We start from the raw sequence: 20,261 nt of genomic DNA, 5'->3' as shown, positions 1-20,261 counted from the left end.
TCTGGGCAGAGGATACAATGTCTCTAACAACGTGTCATTCTAGTTGTCAGGGTAGCTACATGTTTATAAACTAAGTTGTCTAGCTGTAGATTTAGCCAATCAGAGTGTACTACAGTAGCAATGTTCCCTAGCAACAACATCATTACACTGAAATAATAATGTCAATGAATGCAAGATTGTAGTGCGTGACGTCACACAGAGTAAGTCATCTTCTATCAGCGTAGAATACAGTAAAGCATCCCGTTTTATTTTCTAAGATTGTGAAGGAAGTGAAGAAGGATGGAGGCCCTTGATCACATGATGCTGACCGACCCCCTGGAGTCGGGAGAGGGGCAGGAGGATGGACGTGCCACTGAGGAATGCATGCTGGGAAACTGCCGCGTGAGCTTACCTGAGGACCTGCTGGAGGATGTGAGTTCTACTGCAGTGATCCCAGTGACCACTGGCGGACTCGGGGGGAGGGGGGGGGGGGGGACCGCCCCTCCTGGTGCCCCCACTGTTGAAAAACGTCTCTCTTAAGTGCCCTTTTGAGTGGCGAAAATGAGAGGATGTGCCCTATTGGTGCCCCTCCAATGGTCTAAACTTGACCATGTGCCCCCACCGTTGAAAAACGTCACACTAAAGTGCCCTTTTGAGTGGCAATATTAGAGGACGTGCCCTACTGGTGTCCCTCTAATGGTCTAAACTTGACCATGTGCACTGATGGGGTCCCATGTTGTGCAGTAGGTGCCCTTTTTGTCTTTTCGCCCCTGCCCTTCAAACAGCCTGGGTCCGCCACTGCCAGTGACCTAACTTGATCATAGAAGCTATAGATGTATTTTGTTTATGTATCCATTGTTGCATTGTTTTCAAAAGTATGTGGGGTTATGTGTGTTTTTTTCATCCAAACAGCCTGACATCTTCTTCTCTGTGATGAGTGAGACCTCCTGGACTAAGGTGCTGACGGACGATCAGAGGCAGCATCTCCGTCAGTTCTTGCCACACTTCCCTGATAACAACGCCACCGAGCAGGACTCCACCGTCAGCCACCTCTTCAACAACCACAACTTTTGCTTCGGGAATCCTCTGCATCTCGCGCAGAAACAGTTCAGAGGTAACGCCTCCGTCTCCCTTCATCGCTGCTTGATTGTGTACGTTTTATTGGAGTGTTTTTTTTAGACATCTACTACCCCCCCAGCACTGCGTCTCCTGTCCTGAGACACCTGCTTTTTTCCTATACTGTGTCTCCTAAGACTTCTTCTGCCCCCCTTGTACTGTTTCTCCAGTGTCTATAAAAAAATAAAATAATAATAATAATATCACGATGACTGCCTGGCCTGAGCTAGATTACTCTTCCTGCTACAACTGGGGAATTGATGATTCACTTGCTTAGTCAAATGTATCGATTGTAAGTCGCTTTGGAATAAGCCGTCTGCTAAATGCCAAAAATGTAAATGTAAATGTACATTTTTTAAGTGTCACGTGTCTCTATGTGAATCCAGATGGCTACTTTAATCCAGAAGTGGTCAAGTACAGACAGCTGTGTGCCAAGTCCCAAAGGAAGCGTCACTTGTATTCCCAGCAGCAGTACTACCACAGACTCCTCAAACAGATCCTCGTCTCCAGGAAGGTAGGATCAAGGCCCTCGTGTCCTTCGTAGAGGTTCAGTTGTGAGGTGAACGGCCTCTCTCACTGTGTTTCTGGATGCGTCTGTGTGTTCAGGAGCTACTGGAGTTGGCAGTCCGCAGTGGCCCTGAGATAGCAGTGAAGCGGAAATATCCCAGCCACACGCACGGTGAGATGCAGGAACAGAGGGTCAGAGGAAGAGTGTGCCGCATACTAAAGGAAGTCAAAACTGAATGCGGGGACAGCAACGTCTCTTCTGACGATGACGGTGAGTTGTACTTTCATCAATATAGACGGTTGTAAATAAACTACATTCGGCAGCATTAGATGTACTGTCGACTTGGATCTTTCAGTGATTACTGTTCAGTTTATAAGATACACGGAGAAGTGTTGTTATGACTACAGGAGTCTTCATCTTCTCATTTTCAGACACGGCGTCTTGGCTCCCAGCGCCTCGGCCTCCTTCCTCTCCCACATCCACAGTCTCTCTCAGGGTTCTTCCCAGTCTCTCTACCCTGGACATGAAGACAACAGGTCAGTCAGGCCTCTATACACAGTACGCAGCTACTACTGTAATGTGTAGATTCAGCAGATACACAGATTGAAGATATGTGATGTTTTTCCCTCCCAGACAAACCAGACTTTGGAGAGAAGGACATGAGAGCCATGCTGCGGAGACACAGAGAGAAGAGGAAACGTCAACCAGTTAGTTTTTCATAAATCCACCTCACTGTGCTGCTGCTTTAGAACCGTCAGGGTTCCCCGCGCTGGTCTTAAAAAGCCGGAAGCGGAAATTAATCAACTACTTTTGAGTAATTATGGGACTTGTTTATTTTATATTAATTATCCTTCAGACTTTTTTGTCTGTATGGCAGTGAAATCCCTAATTTCATCACCTTGAGGATGACAAAAAGCTGTCACGCGGTGTCGCGAATAGGTCTAAAATGATATCCAAAGAGGTCTAAAAAAAGGTATTAAAAAGGTATAAGTTTGACTTGTTGAAACTTGTAGGAACCCTGAGCTGTGGTCTCTAAAGAAGCTCGTCCAGGCAACAGAATGTTAACAATTATTTATCGTCAACAAATGAATCGATATGGGGGGCAGGCAGTCTAGTTGTTTGATTTGGTATTTTTGTGCATGACTATTTTCCTTCCTAACGGGTCATACATTCACAGGATCATCCAGATTTGATGACCTCTGATATCCATCTTGGTGACATGATGACAAGAGTCAATTTAGGTCGTAAAGGTTCAGTCATGGGTGAGTGCTTGACTGAAAATGGATCTGTAAAATGAACTATACATGTAGTATGTAACTATACATGTAGTATGTAGATCATTACTGTTTATCTCTTGCCCTCAAATGATATGACATCTGCACAGAAACAACCTAGCTTCTGTCTTCTCTACCCAGCACTCTTTGACCTGGCTCTGCCCAAGCGGAAGATGAGGGAGGAGAGGAGGAAGAAGAAGATGAAGCAGATCAAAGTGGAGTCAGAGGATCCCTGTGAAGCTCTCATGGCTCCAGAGGCCCCGGCTCCGTCAGTCAACACCACCGCTGCTCCGCCAGAAACCCCAGCGGCTCCCCTCCCCAGCGTCAAGGAAGAGTGAGTCTACACTACGCTAGCGTCACAACATGCACCCAACCCACATTGTTGTACTGATCCGTAAATATGCTGTTGTTATGTTCTTAAAACCCTTTGTTGATGATGAATGATGATGATAAATTATGAATAGTTGACACTAAACATACATTCATGTGTTAAAAGGCGTGAATATTGCTATAATCAACTCTAACTCTTCTCACATCATAGCAGTCTACACGCCACATTCCTTGTCACATACCTGTGTGTTTTGTTCTCCCCCGGGGGACAGGCCCATGGAGGAGGTGCAGAGCAGCCCGGTCATGGTGGAGGAGATCGCTGTGAGCTTCTTCAACTTGTTGGAGAACATCCTCAGACTAGAGAGCCTGGCCAGTAGCTCCATGGTATTGACTCAGTAACACACACTTACTCACAGTAACACACACTTACTCACAGTAACACACACTTACTCACAGTAACACACGCTTACTCACAGTAACACACACTTACTCACAGTAACACACACTTATATTTCGTTAGCCTCATAGCATAATTGCCTAAGTCATATTTCTGAGGGTCTGTGTCATAATGACGTCCCTTTGTTGTCTCAGTTGGAGGAGAAGGTTCAGCAGTGGCAGTCGTCCCCAGCCAGTTCCCTCAACCCCTGGTTCTCCTCCGCCCCCTGCTGGTCAGAACTGGTGCTGCCGGCGCTGCACTTCATGGCTGGAGAGACTAAAGGTGGGTGAGAGAGGACAAAAATGTCTATGGCTAGGACTTATACTTATACTAATATCTCTTGGTAAATGGTCTGTAAACGGACTGACTTATATAGCGCCTTATTCCAAAGCACTTTACAACGGCCTCTCATTCACCCATTCACACACACATTCACACACCAATGGCGGCAAGCTACCAAGCAAGGCGCCGGCCCCGCTCACTGGGAGCAATTTGGGGTTCCGTGTCTTGCCCAAGGACACCTCGACATGTGGCCAGCCGAGGTTCGAACCGCCTGCCGAGCTTGTGATCATTAGACGCCGGCTCTACCTCCTGCGCCACAGCCGCCCCCTAATCTCTTATACGTCCTCTCTCACTTGTTCTTTCCTCCCTTCTCTCTCTCTCTCTCTCTCTCTCTCTCTCTCTCTCTCTCTCTCTCTCTCTCTCTCTCTCTCTCTCTCTCAGCTGGTATGATGGTTCTCCCCAGCGGCTTCTCCCCATATGTGGAATTCAAGGAACGTTTTCAGCAATGGAAATGGATCGGTACGGTCATGTTGATAATAATAATAATAATAATAATAATAATAATTCATTTTATTTACATAGCGCTTTTCCCAGGGCTCAAAGATGTTTGGTTTGTTGGTTTATCCAAAATCTTTTTGCACATGTAAGCACTTTGCACATGAGAACAGTTGTAAAGGTTTGTGACGCTTCTCCCAGGTCCGAGTCAGGATGGAGAGAAGGACCTGAGCGCCCTCTGTCAGTTGTGGGTGGACTCCAAGGACCTGGTGGTTGTCAAGGTATCAACAAAGCGGAAATTCTCCTTAGGTTCCATTAGAAGGGTCATTCTGTGTTTACTCAGTATAACAGCACGACCTCGAGTGTGATATTTTATACAACAGTTCTACAGCACAATTTATTAGTTAACAGTAATAAGTGACAACAGATTATGATTTGTTTGTTTATTTAATCATTTATTTTGGCTCCGTCAACAAAAAATAGTTACGCAACTGGACAGTTGCCTAGTAACCTGAACACAAACATCTGCAGGCTAGCTACTTTGTATTAACGGTCATTTCGGAGTGATGCATATAGTTAAAAGTCCCAGTGCTGTTATACTGTATATCAGCACTCATGGAATGCCTCTTGTCCAATCAAATTACTTGGTCGGAACTAACTGTTGTATAATCTGACATATTTGAATACAACTATGATGTCTTCTGCAGACCGAGAGTGAAGAACTAGCAGAGATGGCATCTCCCACCCCCAGAGTGTAAGTGTCCATATTGTATTCATATGTGCCCTCTTACATAATGCTCATTCATGGCCATAGGAGGTTCAGACTGCTGTACTAACATGGTGGTGTCTCTGTACTCAAGCAGCTGGACTGACTACGTGGTGCGGCCCAGCACGGGGGACGAGAGGCACGTGTTCCAGGTGCAGGTCAGTGCTCCTTCTTAGCCAGGGCTCATTTGAAAAAGAGGCTACTGTCTCAATATGACTACCCTCGTTAAATAAAGGATTATTATTATTAATAATAATAATAATAATAATGATAATAATAGTATAGCACTTTTCCTGCAAATGTTGCAGCTCAAAGTGCTTTAACATTTTCCACACAGCATAAAAAGAATAATACAACAATAGTAATCAATAAAACACTATCGAAGATATATAAACGACATAATAAAGTGATGCATGTGATATACGTGTATTTGATACCATTCCTCATTCCATGTGTGATGTAATCCATGTGACTTCTAAACATGTGTGATGTAATCCATGTGTGATGTCATCCATGTGCTGGTCTCTCCTCCTCAGGAGCAGCAGCGGTACGACCAGCCACACAAGGCGTTCACCTTCAGGATGCACGGCTTTGAGTCGGTGGTGGGGCCGGTCAAAGGGGTCTTCGACAAGGAGATGTCCCTGAACAAGGCCCGGGAGCACACCCTGCTGCGCTCTGACCGCCCCGCCTACGTCACCATCCTGTCCCTGGGTAACACTCTACACCCCAACACTGTCTGTCTGTCTGTCCCTGAGTAACACTCTACACCCCAACACTGTCTGTCTGTCTGTCCCTGGGTAACACTCTACACCCCAACACTGTCTGTCTGTCTGTCCCTGGGTAACACTCTACACCCCAACACTGTCTGTCTGTCTGTCCCTGGGTAACACTACACCCCCAACACTGTCTGTCTGTCTGTCTGTCCCTGGGTTTCACTCTACACCCCAACACTGTCTGTCTGTCCCTGGGTAACACTCTACACCCCAACACTGTCTGTCTGTCTGTCCCTGGGTAACACTCTACACCCCCAACACTGTCTGTCTGTCTGTCTGTCCCTGGGTAACACTCTACACCCCAACACTGTCTGTCTGTCCCTGGGTAACACCTTACACCCCAAAACTGTCTGCTCTAGGTCTCAGTCAACAAACCAGTTGCAGTCACGTTAAAACAGTTTTTATCAATGTATTTTGTTGCAGCCTTGGGATAGATATGGTAGATATGATGTATAGATGTGATGTATAGATATGATGTATAGATATGATGTAGAGACATGGTGTATAGATATGATGTATAGATATGATGTATATCTATACATATAGATATATGTATAGATATACATCTATATATATATCATCTATATATGATATATAGATATGATGTATAGATGTATGACTGGTGTTCTACCTGCTCCTCCAGTACGTGACGCGGCCGCGCGGTTGCCCAACGGGGAGGGGACCAGGGCGGAGATCTGTGAGCTGCTGAAGGACTCTCAGTTCCTAGCACCAGACGTCACCAGTGCTCAGGTTCTATATCACTATATATACTCACCAGTGTTCAGGTTATATACTCACTATACTCTGTATTCCATCAACGTTGCTGAAGGAAATTCCAGGGTTATTTTGAGAAGTCTCACCAGAGTTGTCAAAAATAAGGCTGGATTTTTTGGGGGGGTAAATCCCACAAGATTTATCAAAATAAGTCTGGCTTGTCCTTTAGCGACGTTGATGGAATTACCCCCCCCCCCCCTGCTGTGGTGGTGTTGTTATTGTCGTGGTTGCGGTTGAGAACATCACCTCCAGCCCTTGGATTTGCATGAATTCAAGGATTTGATTTGCATGGGATTGTCTGGGTTTGTTGGTGTGTGAGCAGAGCTTGATGTAGTCCTGTGTTACGTAGGTGAACACAGTGGTGAGCAGAGCTTGATGTAGTGCTGTGTTACGTAGGTGAACACAGTGGTGAGCAGAGCTTGAGGTAGTGCTGTGTTACGTAGGTGAACACAGTGGTGAGCAGAGCTTGATGTAGTGCTGTGTTACGTAGGTGAACACAGTGGTGAGCGGGGCTCTGGACAGGCTCCACTATGAGAAGGACCCTTGTGTGAAATACGACATCGGCCGCAAGCTGTGGATCTACCTGCACCGCGACCGCAGCCAGGAGGAGTTTGGTGAGCAGCACTTTACCTCTCTGTGTTCAGACCCGCTCTTCATACAAGGTTTCTTTACCCAGTGATCCTTATGCCTCTTCATGATAAACACCCCCCCCTCTATGCTGTGGCAGTCGATGATGTATTTGTATGAAATTGTACATGTTGAACAATAACAAACTTCCAGAGCATGTCTGTGTGTGTGTCAAACATCTCAAGAATGTTTTATGATCTCTATGACACGTATAGCGTATAAGAATAGTTCATTTGATTCGCTTTTTTCCGCAAGCAAATCTTGTAGGCAAGTGTGTGTTTTGCACCCAGATTGCTCCAGTGTTGACTTCTGTCTGTACCTCTCCACTTCTCTCCACCTCTCTCCCCCTCTCTCCACCTCTCTCCCCCTCTCTCCACCTCTCTCTCTCTCTCTCTCCACCTCTCTCCCCCTCTCTCCACCCTCTCTCTCCCTCTCTCCACCTCTCTCCACCTCTCTCCACCTCTCTCCCCCTCTCTCCACCTCTCTCCACCCCTCTCTCCACCTCTCTCCCCCTCTCTCCACCTCTCTCCACCTCTCTCTCTCCCTCTCTCCACCTCTCTCCACCTCTCTCCACCTCTCTCCCCCTCTCTCCACCTCTCTCCACCTCTCTCCACCTCTCTCTCCCCCTCTCTCCACCTCTCCCCCTCTCTCCACCTCTCTCTCCCCCTCTCTCCCCCTCTCTCCCCCTCTCTCCACCTCTCTCCACCTCTCTCCTTCTCTCTCCACCTCTCTCCCCCTCTCTCCACCTCTCTCTCCCCCTCTCTCCCCCTCTCTCCACCTCTCTCCCCCTCTCTCCCCCTCTCTCCACCTCTCTCCTTCTCTCTCCCCCTCTCTCCCCTTCTCTCCACCTCTCTCTCCCCCTCTCTCCCCCTCTCTCCCCCTCTCTCCCTCTCTCTCCTTCTCTCTCCCCCTCTCTCCCCCTCTCTGCACCTCTCTCCCCCTCTCTCCCCCTCTCTCCTTCTCTCTCCCCCTCTCTCCTTCTCTCTCCCCCTCTCTCCACCTCTCTCCCCCTCTCTCTCCCTCTCTCCCCCTCTCTCCTTCTCTCTCCACCTCTCTCCACCTCTCTCCCCCTCTCTCCCCACCTCTCTCCCCCTCTCTCCCCCTCTCTCCACCTCTCTCCTTCTCTCTCCACCTCTCTCCACCTCTCTCCCCCTCTCTCCCCACCTCTCTCCCCCTCTCTCCCCCTCTCTCCACCTCTCTCCCCCTCTCTCCCCCTCTCTCTCCACCTCTCCTTCTCTCTCCCCCTCTCTCCCCCTCTCTCCACCTCTCTCCCCATCTCTCCACCTCTCTCCACCTCTCTCCACCTCTCTCCACCTCTCTCTCCACCTCTCTCCACCTCTCTCCCCCTCTCTCCACCTCTCTCTCCACCTCTCTCCCCACCTCTCTCCACCTCTCTCCCCCTCTCTCCACCCCTCTCCCCCCTCTCTCCCCCTCTCTCCACCTCTCTCCCCCTCTCTCCACCTCTCTCCCCCTCTCTCCCCCTCTCTCCACCTCTCTCCCCCTCTCTCCACCTCTCTCCCCCTCTCTCCACCTCTCTCCTTCTCTCTCCCCCTCTCTCTGTTCCTCTCTCCCCCTCTCTCTCCCCCTCTCTCCCCCTCTCTCTCCACCTCTCTCTCCACCTCTCTCCACCTCTCTCCACCTCTCTCCCCCTCTCTCCCCACCTCTCTCCACCTCTCTCCACCTCTCTCCACCTCTCTCCACCTCTCTCCACCTCTCCCCACCTCTCTCCACCTCTCTCCACCTCTCTCCACCTCTCTCCACCCCTCTCCCCCTCTCTCCCCACCTCTCTCCACCTCTCTCCACCTCTCTCCACCTCTCTCCTTCTCTCTCCCCCTCTCTCCACCTCTCTCTCCACCTCTCTCCACCTCTCTCCACCTCTCTCTCCCCCTCTCTCCACCTCTCTCTCCCCCTCTCTCCACCTCTCTCCACCTCTCTCCCCCTCTCTCCACCTCTCTCCACCTCTCTCCCCCTCTCTCCACCTCTCTCCACCTCTCTCCACCTCTCTCCACCTCTCTCTCCCCCTCTCACTCCACCTCTCTCCACCTCTCTCCCCCTCTCTCCCCCTCTCTCCACTTCTCTCCACCTCTCTCCACCTCTCTCCTTCTCTCCCCCTCTCTCTCCCCCTCTCTCCACCTCTCTCCCCCTCTCCCCACCTCTCTCTCCACCTCTCTCCACCTCTCTCTCCCCCTCTCTCCACCTCTCTCTCCACCTCTCTCCTTCTCTCTCCACCTCTCTCCACCTCTCTCTCCCCCTCTCTCCCCCTCTCTCCCCCTCTCTCCACCTCTCTCTCCACCTCTCCTTCTCTCTCCACCTCTCTCTCCACCTCTCTCCTTCTCTCTCCACCTCTATCCACCTCTCTCTCCCCCTCTCTCCCCCTCTCTCCACCTCTCTCTCCCCCTCTCTCCACCTCTCCCCCTCTCTCCACCTCTCTCTCCCCCTCTCTCCCTCTCTCTCCCCCTCTCTCCACCTCTCTCTCCCCCTCTCTCCACCTCTCTCCACCTCTCTCCACCTCTCTCTCCCTCTCTCCACCTCTCTCTCCCCCTCTCTCCACCTCTCTCTCCCCCTCTCTCCACCTCTCTCCACCTCTCTCTCCACCTCTCTCCACCTCTCTCTCTCTCCCCCTCTCTCCCCCTCTCTCCACCTCTCTCCACCTCTCTCCACCTCTCTCCACCTCTCTCTCCCTCTCTCCCCCTCTCTCCACCTCTCTCCTTCTCTCTCCTTCTCTCTCCCTCTCTCTCCACCTCTCTCTCCCCTCTCTCCACCTCTCTCCACCTCTCTCTCCCCCTCTCTCCCCCTCTCTCCACCTCTCTCCTTCTCTCTCCCCCTCTCTCCACCTCTCTCCACCTCTCTCCACCTCTCTCTCCCTCTCTCCCCCTCTCTCCACCTCTCTCCTTCTCTCTCCCCCTCTCTCCACCTCTCTCCACCTCTCTCCACCTCTCTCCACCTCTCTCTCCCTCTCTCCCCCTCTCTCCACCTCTCTCTCCCCCTCTCTCCACCTCTCTCTCCCCCTCTCTCCACCTCTCTCCACCTCTCTCTCCCCCACCTCTCCACCTCTCTCCTTCTCTCTCCACCTCTCTCCACCTCTCTCCACCTCTCTCTCCACCTCTCTCCCCCTCTCTCCACCTCTCTCTCCACCTCTCTCCACCTCTCTCCTTCTCTCTCCTTCTCTCTCCCCCTCTCTCCCCCTCTCTCCACCTCTCTCTCCCCCTCTCTCCCCCTCTCTCCCCCTCTCTACACCTCTCTCCACCTCTCTCCTTCTCTCTCCACCTCTCTCCCCCTCTCTCCACCTCTCTCTCCCCCTCTCCCCCTCTCTCCCCCTCTCTCCACCTCTCTCCCCCTCTCTCCACCTCTCTCCCCCTCTCTCCACCTCTCTCCACCTCTCTCCTTCTCTCTCCCCCTCTCTCCCCTTCTCTCCACCTCTCTCTCCCCCTCTCTCCCCCTCTCTCCCCCTCTCTCCTCTCTCTCCTTCTCTCTCCCCCTCTCTCCCCCTCTCTGCACCTCTCTCCCCCTCTCTCCTTCTCTCTCCCCCTCTCTCCACCTCTCTCCCCCTCTCTCTCCCTCTCTCCCCCTCTCTCCTTCTCTCTCCACCTCTCTCCACCTCTCTCCCCCTCTCTCCCCACCTCTCTCCCCCCTCTCTCCCCCTCTCTCCACCTCTCTCCTTCTCTCTCCACCTCTCTCCCTCTCTCCCCTCTCTCCCACCTCTCTCCCCCTCTCTCCCCCTCTCTCCACCTCTCTCCCCCTCTCTCCCCCTCTCTCTCCACCTCTCCTTCTCTCTCCCCCTCTCTCCCCCTCTCTCCCCCTCTCTCCACCTCTCTCCCCCTCTCTCCCCCTCTCTCCACCTCTCTCCACCTCTCTCTCCACCTCTCTCCACCTCTCTCCCCTCTCTCCACCTCTCTCTCCACCTCTCTCCCCACCTCTCTCCACCTCTCTCCCCCTCTCTCCACCCCTCTCCCCCTCTCTCCCCCTCTCTCCACCTCTCTCCCCCTCTCTCCACCTCTCTCCCCCTCTCTCCCCCTCTCTCCCCCCTCTCTCCACCTCTCTCCCCTCTCTCCACCTCTCTCCCACTCTCTCCACCTCTCTCCTTCTCTCTCCCCCTCTCTCTGTTCCTCTCTCCCCCTCTCTCTCCCCCCTCTCTCCCCCTCTCTCCCCCTCTCTCTCCACCTCTCTCTCCACCTCTCTCTCCACCTCTCTCCACCTCTCTCCACCTCTCTCCCCCTCTCTCCCACCTCTCTCCACCTCTCTCCACCTCTCTCCACCTCTCTCCACCCCTCTCCACCTCTCTCCACCTCTCTCCCCACCTCTCTCCACCTCTCTCCACCTCTCTCCACCTCTCTCCACCTCTCTCCACCCCTCTCCCCCTCTCTCCCCACCTCTCTCCACCTCTCTCCACCTCTCTCCTTCTCTCTCCCCCTCTCTCCACCTCTCTCTCCCCCTCTCTCCCCCTCTCTCCACCTCTCTCCACCTCTCTCCACCTCTCTCCACCTCTCTCTCTCCCCCTCTCTCCACCTCTCTCTCCCCTCTCTCCACCTCTCTCCACCTCTCTCCCCCTCTCTCCACCTCTCTCCACCTCTCTCCCCCTCTCTCCACCTCTCTCCACCTCTCTCCACCTCTCTCCACCTCTCTCTCCCCCCTCTCTCCACCTCTCTCCACCTCTCTCCCCCTCTCTCCCCCTCTCTCCACTTCTCTCCACCTCTCTCTCCACCTCTCTCCACCTCTCTCCTTCTCTCCCCTCTCTCTCCCCCTCTCTCCACCTCTCTCCCCCTCTCCCCACCTCTCTCTCCACCTCTGTCCACCTCTCTCTCCCCCTCTCTCCACCTCTCTCTCCACCTCTCTCCTTCTCTCTCCACCTCTCTCCACCTCTCTCTCCCCCTCTCTCCCCCTCTCTCCACCTCTCTCTCCCCCTCTCTCCACCTCTCCTTCTCTCTCCACCTCTCTCTCCACCTCTCTCCTTCTCTCTCCACCTCTCTCCACCTCTCTCTCCCCCTCTCTCCCCCTCTCTCCCCCCTCTCTCACCTCTCTCTCCCCCTCTCTCCACCTCTCTCCCCTCTCTCCACCTCTCTCCACCTCTCTCTCCCCCTCTCTCCCCTCTCTCTCCCCCTCTCTCCACCTCTCTCTTCCCCCTCTCTCCACCTCTCTCCACCTCTCTCCACCTCTCTCCACCTCTCTCTCCACCTCTCTCTCCCTCTCTCCCCCCTCTCTCCACCTCTCTCTCCCCCCTCTCTCCACCTCTCTCTCCCCCTCTCTCCACCTCTCTCCACCTCTCTCTCCCCCTCTCTCCCCCTCTCTCCTTCTCTCTCCCCCTCTCTCCACCTCTCTCCACCTCTCTCCACCTCTCTCCACCTCTCTCTCCCTCTCTCCCCCTCTCTCCACCTCTCTCCTTCTCTCTCCTTCTCTCTCCCTCTCTCTCCACCTCTCTCTCCCCCTCTCTCCACCTCTCTCCACCTCTCTCTCCCCCTCTCTCCACCTCTCTCCTTCTCTCTCCCCCTCTCTCCCCCTCTCTCCACCTCTCTCCACCTCTCTCCACCTCTCTCCACCTCTCTCTCCCTCTCTCCCCCTCTCTCCACCTCTCTCCTTCTCTCTCCCCCTCTCTCCACCTCTCTCCACCTCTCTCCACCTCTCTCTCCCTCTCTCCCCCTCTCTCCACCTCTCTCTCCCCCTCTCTCCACCTCTCTCTCCCCCTCTCTCCACCTCTCTCCACCTCTCTCCACCTCTCTCTCCCCCTCTCTCCTTCTCTCTCCCCCTCTCTCCACCTCTCTCCACCTCTCTCCACCTCTCTCCACCTCTCTCTCCCTCTCTCCCCCTCTCTCCCCCTCTCCCCCTCTCTCCCCCTCTCTCCTTCTCTCTCCACCTCTCTCCTTCTCTCTCCCCCTCTCCACCTCTCTCTCCACCTCTCCCCCTCTCCACCTCTCTCTCCACCTCTCTCCCCCTCTCTCCACCTCTCTCCACCTCTCTCCCCCTCTCTCCACCTCTCTCCCCCTCTCTCCCCCTCTCTCCACCTCTCTCCCCCTCTCTCCACCTCTCTCCCCATCCAGAGAGGATCCACCAGGCTCAGGCTGCAGCTGCCAAGGCCAGAAAGGCCCTGCAGCAGAAACCCAAACCTGCCTCCAAGCCTGTGAGTCTCTCTGCTGTAGCTGCCTCTTATACAGATGAATGAATGAATGAATGAATGGTCTTTATTGTCATTGATATAGTACAGGTACCAAACAACGAAATTTGGGAGGGGGGGCTCCCCTGGTGCTAGGAAAAAATAACTAAAAACAAGAAGGGAAAAGAGCTGTTTTACATACATAAAGGCTATGTACACTATCCACTATACTATACTATACAAATAAAACACTGTGCTGTACTCTATGCTATGCTATACCTATTCTAACATTTCCTATCTCTGAACCTTATGTACCCGAGGGTTGTCATATTGCACATAGTGTTATTGCACATTCATTTAAAGTGTCGCAGTTTGCAGGTTTGAAATGTTCACAGTTGTGTTTCAGTATTGCACTTGATTTCAATCTAGTAGCTGCCATCAAATTGTCTAGATTGTCCAGGGCCTAGAACCTAGGTCTTTGCTGTGTTCAGATGATACAGATGAGCTATACCCTCCTAGCTTACAGCGCCTCCAGGAAATCTACACCCCCTTTCAAAATGGAATGTGTTTGTTGTCTCGGAGCCTGCACATTGACCTACATTCTTTTTGAGTATTTCCAAGTGAAAGACAATTTTTAAAACAGGGAAACCCTGTTTGCTAAATTATACATCCCCCATACTGTGGTTCTCCTTAAAGTTATTCAGTAAGTTGAGAGAGTTGAGTTGAGTCCATCTGAGTGCATGGATAATAGATTTGAATATGAATCAATTCCACACTGTGTTGATTAGGCTGTCACTACGACTCAGCACATTTCTCCTTATCCTGACCAAGTCCCCAGTCCAGCTTGTGACAATAATACCCATAACATGGTGCAGCAACACTGCTGTCCACACAGGACATGTTGTGATGGCGATGTGTGTGCTAGACTGGGACTGAACATAATGCTTTGTGTTAAAAACACATTTCCAGCCACACGTTTTCTTTTTTTGGCTGTATTACTAACTTGAATTGATTGTTGCAAACATAAGTATAGATTTGAAAGAGATTTCATGAAGGGATTCCCTCTGGCCAGGCGGTGTCGAGGGCAGACTGACTGGGATGGTGTTGTTTGTTGTTCCTCCCCAGGCCTCAGGGGAGCATTCCTGAGCAGTGTGTTCCTCTCCATTCCTGAGCACTTTAGTTCCTCTCCATTTTTGTTTGTATTTGTATTTGTTTCAACTTCACATTGAAAGTGTAAAGTAGGTTGTGTCGATCAGTTAGGAAAAAAACCCTAATTGAATGTATTTCGAGGTGGGTGTAGAGGTTCAGTATATACTGCTACTGCACATGCTGTATATCTACTGTCCCTCTGTGTTTGTGTCTACATGCTGTAGGAGTACGGAGAGTTGCCCTTCCTGACCATTTACATATTTTCTTCTGAGCCGGAAAGTCTTGTCAAATCACTTTCACTTCCGTTTCTTGTGAAAAGGGTTACAAGCTTTACATAGTAACAAGCGATCCATTGTAATGACTTTCTTATGTTATCTGTTCCTTGTTGTTGTTTGATGTGATTGGTTGTTTGAGGAGACGTTGACAAACTCACCTTGTTTGTGTGGTAGAAGTCTGGCAGTAAGGAAGGGGGTAAGACCCCTGGATCCCTGGAGGCGGGACAGGCCGTGCTGAGTGATGCGGGGGCCAATCCCATGTCCCCGACTCCCACGACCCCCACCCCCAGCACACCTGGGACCCCCAAGTCACCCCTCGCCCCTGTAGCCACCACCCCCACCAAGGCTGGGGTCCCTGACTCGGCCAAGAGCAGCCCTGGGTCAGTGGAAAACAGAAACTTCTGTGGACGGGCTCTCTGACGCTCCCAAAATCCAATATAGTCTCTGTGTTATTATTGTTGTTGTTATGTGACGTCCTGTCTTGTCTGACTGTCGTGTTGTTTTTGCCCCCCCAGCGTCCTCCTGGTGTCCTCTCCCTCCATGCCTCAGCTGGGCACCCTCTTATCCAGCAGCCAATCAGGACCGCAGGTTTCTCAGGCCGTCAGCTCCCAGCATGCAGCAGCGCGTGTGGTGGGCCACGCCGGGCCGGGCTCCCTGCCTCAGGTACGGGTGGTCTCTGCTCAGGCTGGGCTGGGAGCCTCTGTCAGCCAGCAGGCCAAGCTGCTGCACCAGACCCCCCACCAGATCAGAGTACCCGTCACCATGGGGACCAAGGGCATCACACAGGTGAGTGAAGGATTCTGGGAGCTACATTTTATTTTTTTATTTTTTTATCCATGCCGGACCTTCAGAAGGTCTCTCTGTTCACAGTCACAGGTTTTGAATAGAAACAGACAAACGTAAACATGACATCCCATTCATAATGATGACCCTCATCTGTGTCTGAAGTCGTGTCTGCATGTTACTACAGAGCTCCGTGTCTGGTCTCATTCCTCCTCTCCTGTGTGTGTGGAGCAGGCGGTGGTGACGTTGCCTCTCAGGACCCAGTCTGTCGGTAGTCCGGTCCAGGTGCAGGCCGCCAGGGTCCAGACGGGCCTGTCTGTCTCAGGCCTGACCACCACCATCACTGTGGCCAAACCCCAGATCCGCTCCCCTGGCAGCCCGGCTCACAACCCAGCCTCCCCCGCTGTCCTGCAGGGAGTCACCAGCCAGAACATCATCAAACAGGTGGAGAGAGGTTCAAGTGTTATTGGGAATTGTGGCCTGGGGTGGTCCAGTGGTCCAGTGGTCTAGCACTGCGGTTCGATTCCGGCATGCTGACATGCTGACATGCCCTCTTCTCCTTACTGTCCTGTCTGTCTTCACTAACTCTATCCAATAAAATAAAGAAAAAAAAACCTTTTTCTTTTGAAGTATTAATGGAAATGTCTGTAATATACAGAAAAAGGACCTCAATTTAGTATTCTGTAGAGAAACGTCAATCTCTACTATTCCACTCTAAAAAGGGTTAATTAACCCTGCTTGGTGAAATTCACCATAGAGTATTCCCTGCCTCCTCCTCCTGACTCCTCCCCCGTCTCTCTGTGCAGGTGGCCATCACCGGCCAGTACGGTCTGAAGGCCACGGGGGGGGCGGGCATCCCCATAACCGCCACCAACCTGAGGATCCAGGGCAAGGACGTCCTCCGCCTGCCCCCCTCCTCCATCACCACCGACTCCAAGGGCCAGACGGTGCTGCGGATCACCCCCGACATGATGGCTACGCTCACCAAGTCCCCCCTGACCACCGTCAAGCTCACCCCCGACATGCTGGGCCACGCCGGCGCCGGGGGCTGCAAGAGCATATCCGCCACGCTCCACGTGACCCCCCCCCACTACTCCTCCTCAACCACCTTATCAGGGGACGGCCAGGCGGGTAAGGGGTCCGCCGTCACCACCACCACCGCCGCCCTGCTGAAGGCGGCCGGAGACAGCATCCGTCTGATGCCCACGCTGGCCGTCACCATGGCCGACCAGAAGCCCAGAACCTTCTCCACCATCTCCTCGGCCGACTCCAAGGGCGGCGGCACCACCATCCGCATCATGCCGGGCCTCGGCGTCATCCCGCAGAAGCAGGGCCAGACCATCACCATGACGACCACCACGTCGAGCGGGGCCGTCACTGTGGCCACCAGCGGCCTGGCCGGGGCTAAGGGCTCCCTGATGAAAGGCCCCGCGGCCTCCGGCGCCACGCTGACCCTGGGGACGCACACCGCCACCGTGCGCCAGGTCCCCGTCACCGCCACCGTGGTCTCCACACAGCCAGTAAGACGCTGTTCTATGAAGCATATATATATATACATAGAGCCTGGAAGCTTTATGAAGGTCATGTGGTGTAGCGGTAACAAAATACCTCAATGGCTATGACTTTGATGCGAACATTAGATAATAATAATAATACTAATAATACATTAGACTTGTATAGCACTTTTCTAGACACTCAAAGACGCTTTACAAACTGAAAAGATCGAGTAGTAATAATAAAAAGAAACAAAAGATAAATAAAACAAATAAAAAATAAAAAGTATAGGGGTCTAATTAATTTTTAGATGACAATCTAAATCTAAGTGTCTTTGTAGGACAATCTACTCTGTATACTGCAAGTATATCTAGATTTCGGGCAGAGAAGCGTCGAACAAGCAACGCCAGCGTCATCTCTCGACCGGCGTTAGATGAAAGGATACCTATTAGGTTGTGGTCATGGTAACGCAACCAGGAGTCTCACCCCTCTACTCTCCCTCTCACCCCTCTACTCTCCCTCTCTCCCCTCTACTCTCCCTCTCTCCCCTCTACTCTCCCTCTCTCCCCTCTACTCTCCCTCTCTCCCTCTACTCTCCCTCTCTCCCCTCTACTCTCCCTCTCTCCCCTCTACTCTCCCTCTCTCCCTCTCTCCCCTCTACTCTCCCTCTCTCCCCTCTACTCTCCCTCTCTCCCCTCTACTCTCCCTCTCTCCCCTCTACTCTCCCTCTCTCCCTCTACTCTCCCTCTCTCCCCTCTACTCTCCCTCTCTCCCCTCTACTCTCCCTCTCTCCCCTCTACTCTCCCTCTCTCCCCTCTCCTCTCCCTCTCTCCCTCTCTCCCCTCTACTCTCCCTCTCACCCCTCTACTCTCCCTCTCTCCCCTCTACTCTCCCTCTCTCCCCTCTACTCTCCCTCTCTCCCCTCTACTCTCCCTCTCTCCCTCTCTCCCCTCTACTCTCCCTCTCTCCCTCTCTCCCCTCTACTCTCCCTCTCACCCCTCTACTCTCCCTCTCTCCCTCTCTCCCCTCTACTCTCCCTCTCTCCCCTCTACTCTCCCTCTCTCCCCTCTACTCTCCCTCTCTCCCCTCTACTCTCCCTCTCTCCCCTCTACTCTCCCTCTCTCCCTCTCTCCCCTCTACTCTCCCTCTCTCCACCACAGGGGAAGCTGCCGGCGCGGATCACGCTGCCTCTGTCTGTCCTCAGCCAACCCATGAAGAGCAAGAGTGTGGTGACCACACCCATACTGAAAGGAAACATCAGTACCAAGTGGGTTTGGATTTATTTTGTCGGTATGATGTGTGCAGGGCTCCCACGGGTCCTTGAAATCTTTGAAAGTTTGTGAATTTGAGGAAAAAAAAGCAAGGTCTTAAAAGTTTTGGAAAATAGACATGGGTCATTGAAAGTGGTTGAATTCCCCCCCTCTCTCTCTCCAAATTTTTTTTTATTTTTTAAATGTTACAGTACATGTGGGAATGTGGTACATGTGGGAAAACTAGGGTTAGGTGTTAGGGTGCTAGAGTTTGGATTAGGATTAGGGTTAGAGTTAGGGTAAGACATGCCAGCATGTACCAAGTCGATGTAGCACCTAACCCTAACCCTAGTTTTCCCACATGTACCGTATTCCCACATGTACCGTAACATATATATTAAAAAATGTTTTACTTAGCTTGTCAATTTGTGAATAAGTCTGTATTGCTTAACCTTACACATTTCACAATATATCATTTTGCTGTGCTGTGGTAGAGAAGGCAAGTGACCATCTAGTGTTCACACATTCAAGCCTCTCTTTTTAATTGTTGTCTGTGAGCGGATAGTTCCTATTATATCAATTCTCATCTAGATCTGTCTCAAACTATGCCGTGTTGGGTCCTTGAATTTGAGGGAATTGAGTCTTGAAAGGTGCTTGAATCTGATGTTTCAGAAGGTGTGGGAACCCTGTGTGTGAATTTGACGGTGTTTGTTTCTTAAAGGTATAGCGTTTAGTTTTAGTGCGTCGCAGTTGTGTGTATGAAAAGCTCATTCTCGGCTCATGGAGCCGAACGGGTACACTGTCCAACCCAACCCGTTTGTTGTGTTTTGGGAATTCTTGTCCCCCATGGCGTCAAGCCTGTCAATGACCCTCTCCCTCTCCCCCTCTCCCTCTCCCTCTCCCTCTCTCCCCCTCTCCCTCTCCCCCTCTCCCTCTCCCTCTCCCCCTCTCCCTCTCCCCCTCCCCCTCTCTCCCTCTCTCCCCCTCCCCCTCTCTCCCTCTCCCCCTCTCTCTCCCTCTCCCTCTCTCTCTCCCTCTCCCTCTCTCCCTCTCCCCCTCTCTCTCCCTCTCCCTCTCCCTCTCTCCCTCTCCCTCTCCCTCTCCCTCTCTCCCTCTCCCTCTCTCTCTCCCTCTCCCCCTCTCCCCCTCTCTCCCCCTCCCCCTCTCTCCCTCTCCCTCTCCCTCCCCCTCTCTCCCTCTCCCTCTCCCTCTCTCTCTCCCTCTCCCCCTCTCTCCTCGGAGCAGCATCAGCACTCTGGGGAGGAACATCATCCTGACCACCATGCCTGCAGGCACCAAACTGATCGCTGGGAACAAGCCCGTCAGCTTTGTCACGGCTCAGCAGCTGCAGCAGCTACAGCAACAAGGCCAGGCCACCCAGGTCAGCAGCTCTACACTCTGTTTACTCAACACACACCTGCACTCAGGTGGAGGAGGAGTGTGATGTCATAGTGATCATGTGATCTCTGTATGTCCTAGAACAGTAACAGTGAATGTGATTTGTGTATGTACTAGAACAGTGATCATGTGATTTGTGTATGTACTATAACAGTGATCATGTGATTTGTGTATGTACTATAACAGTAATAGTTGGTTGATCTCTCTCTCTCTCTCCTGCAGGTGCGCATCCAGACAGTCCCAGCCCAGCAGATCCAACAACGCTCGGCTGCTGGCTCTCCCAAGTCCGTGTCCACGGTCGTGGTCACCACGGCACCCTCACCCAAACGAACACCTGACCCACCGCCACACTGAGACGCTGGTACCAAGCCAGCTACTGGGTCCTGTACTGAGACGCTGGTACCAAGCCAGCTACTGGGCCCTGTACTGAGATGCTGTTACAAAGCCAGCTACTGGGCTACTAGGTC

At 52.4% G+C, this 20,261-nt stretch overlaps 1 protein-coding gene across 1 annotated transcript; it reads left to right on the top strand.

The window, feature by feature from the left end:
- Positions 1-279: 279 nt before the first annotated feature.
- On the top strand, positions 280-20,148 carry nfrkb (nuclear factor related to kappaB binding protein; the record flags this gene model as incomplete). The annotated part of the gene is made up of 25 exons (XM_080549475.1): positions 280-411; positions 892-1,093; positions 1,482-1,609; positions 1,702-1,873; positions 2,035-2,139; positions 2,237-2,310; positions 2,781-2,865; positions 3,019-3,211; positions 3,480-3,591; positions 3,799-3,925; positions 4,367-4,444; positions 4,622-4,701; positions 5,128-5,174; positions 5,284-5,344; positions 5,723-5,897; positions 6,603-6,709; positions 7,224-7,347; positions 13,393-13,472; positions 15,044-15,249; positions 15,385-15,655; positions 15,887-16,096; positions 16,459-17,172; positions 18,307-18,413; positions 19,642-19,777; positions 20,017-20,148. The coding sequence occupies 25 exons, from the start codon at positions 280-282 to the stop codon at positions 20,146-20,148; spliced, it is 3,858 nt and encodes a 1,285-aa protein (XP_080405601.1).
- Between the last annotated feature and the right edge of the window lie 113 nt (positions 20,149-20,261).

The sequence above is a fragment of the Nansenia antarctica genome (assembly GCF_963989245.1).
Source record: "Nansenia antarctica genome assembly, chromosome: 20".
Lineage (NCBI taxonomy): Eukaryota > Metazoa > Chordata > Actinopteri > Argentiniformes > Microstomatidae > Nansenia > Nansenia antarctica.
This window is presented reverse-complemented; position numbering and strand designations above follow the sequence as displayed.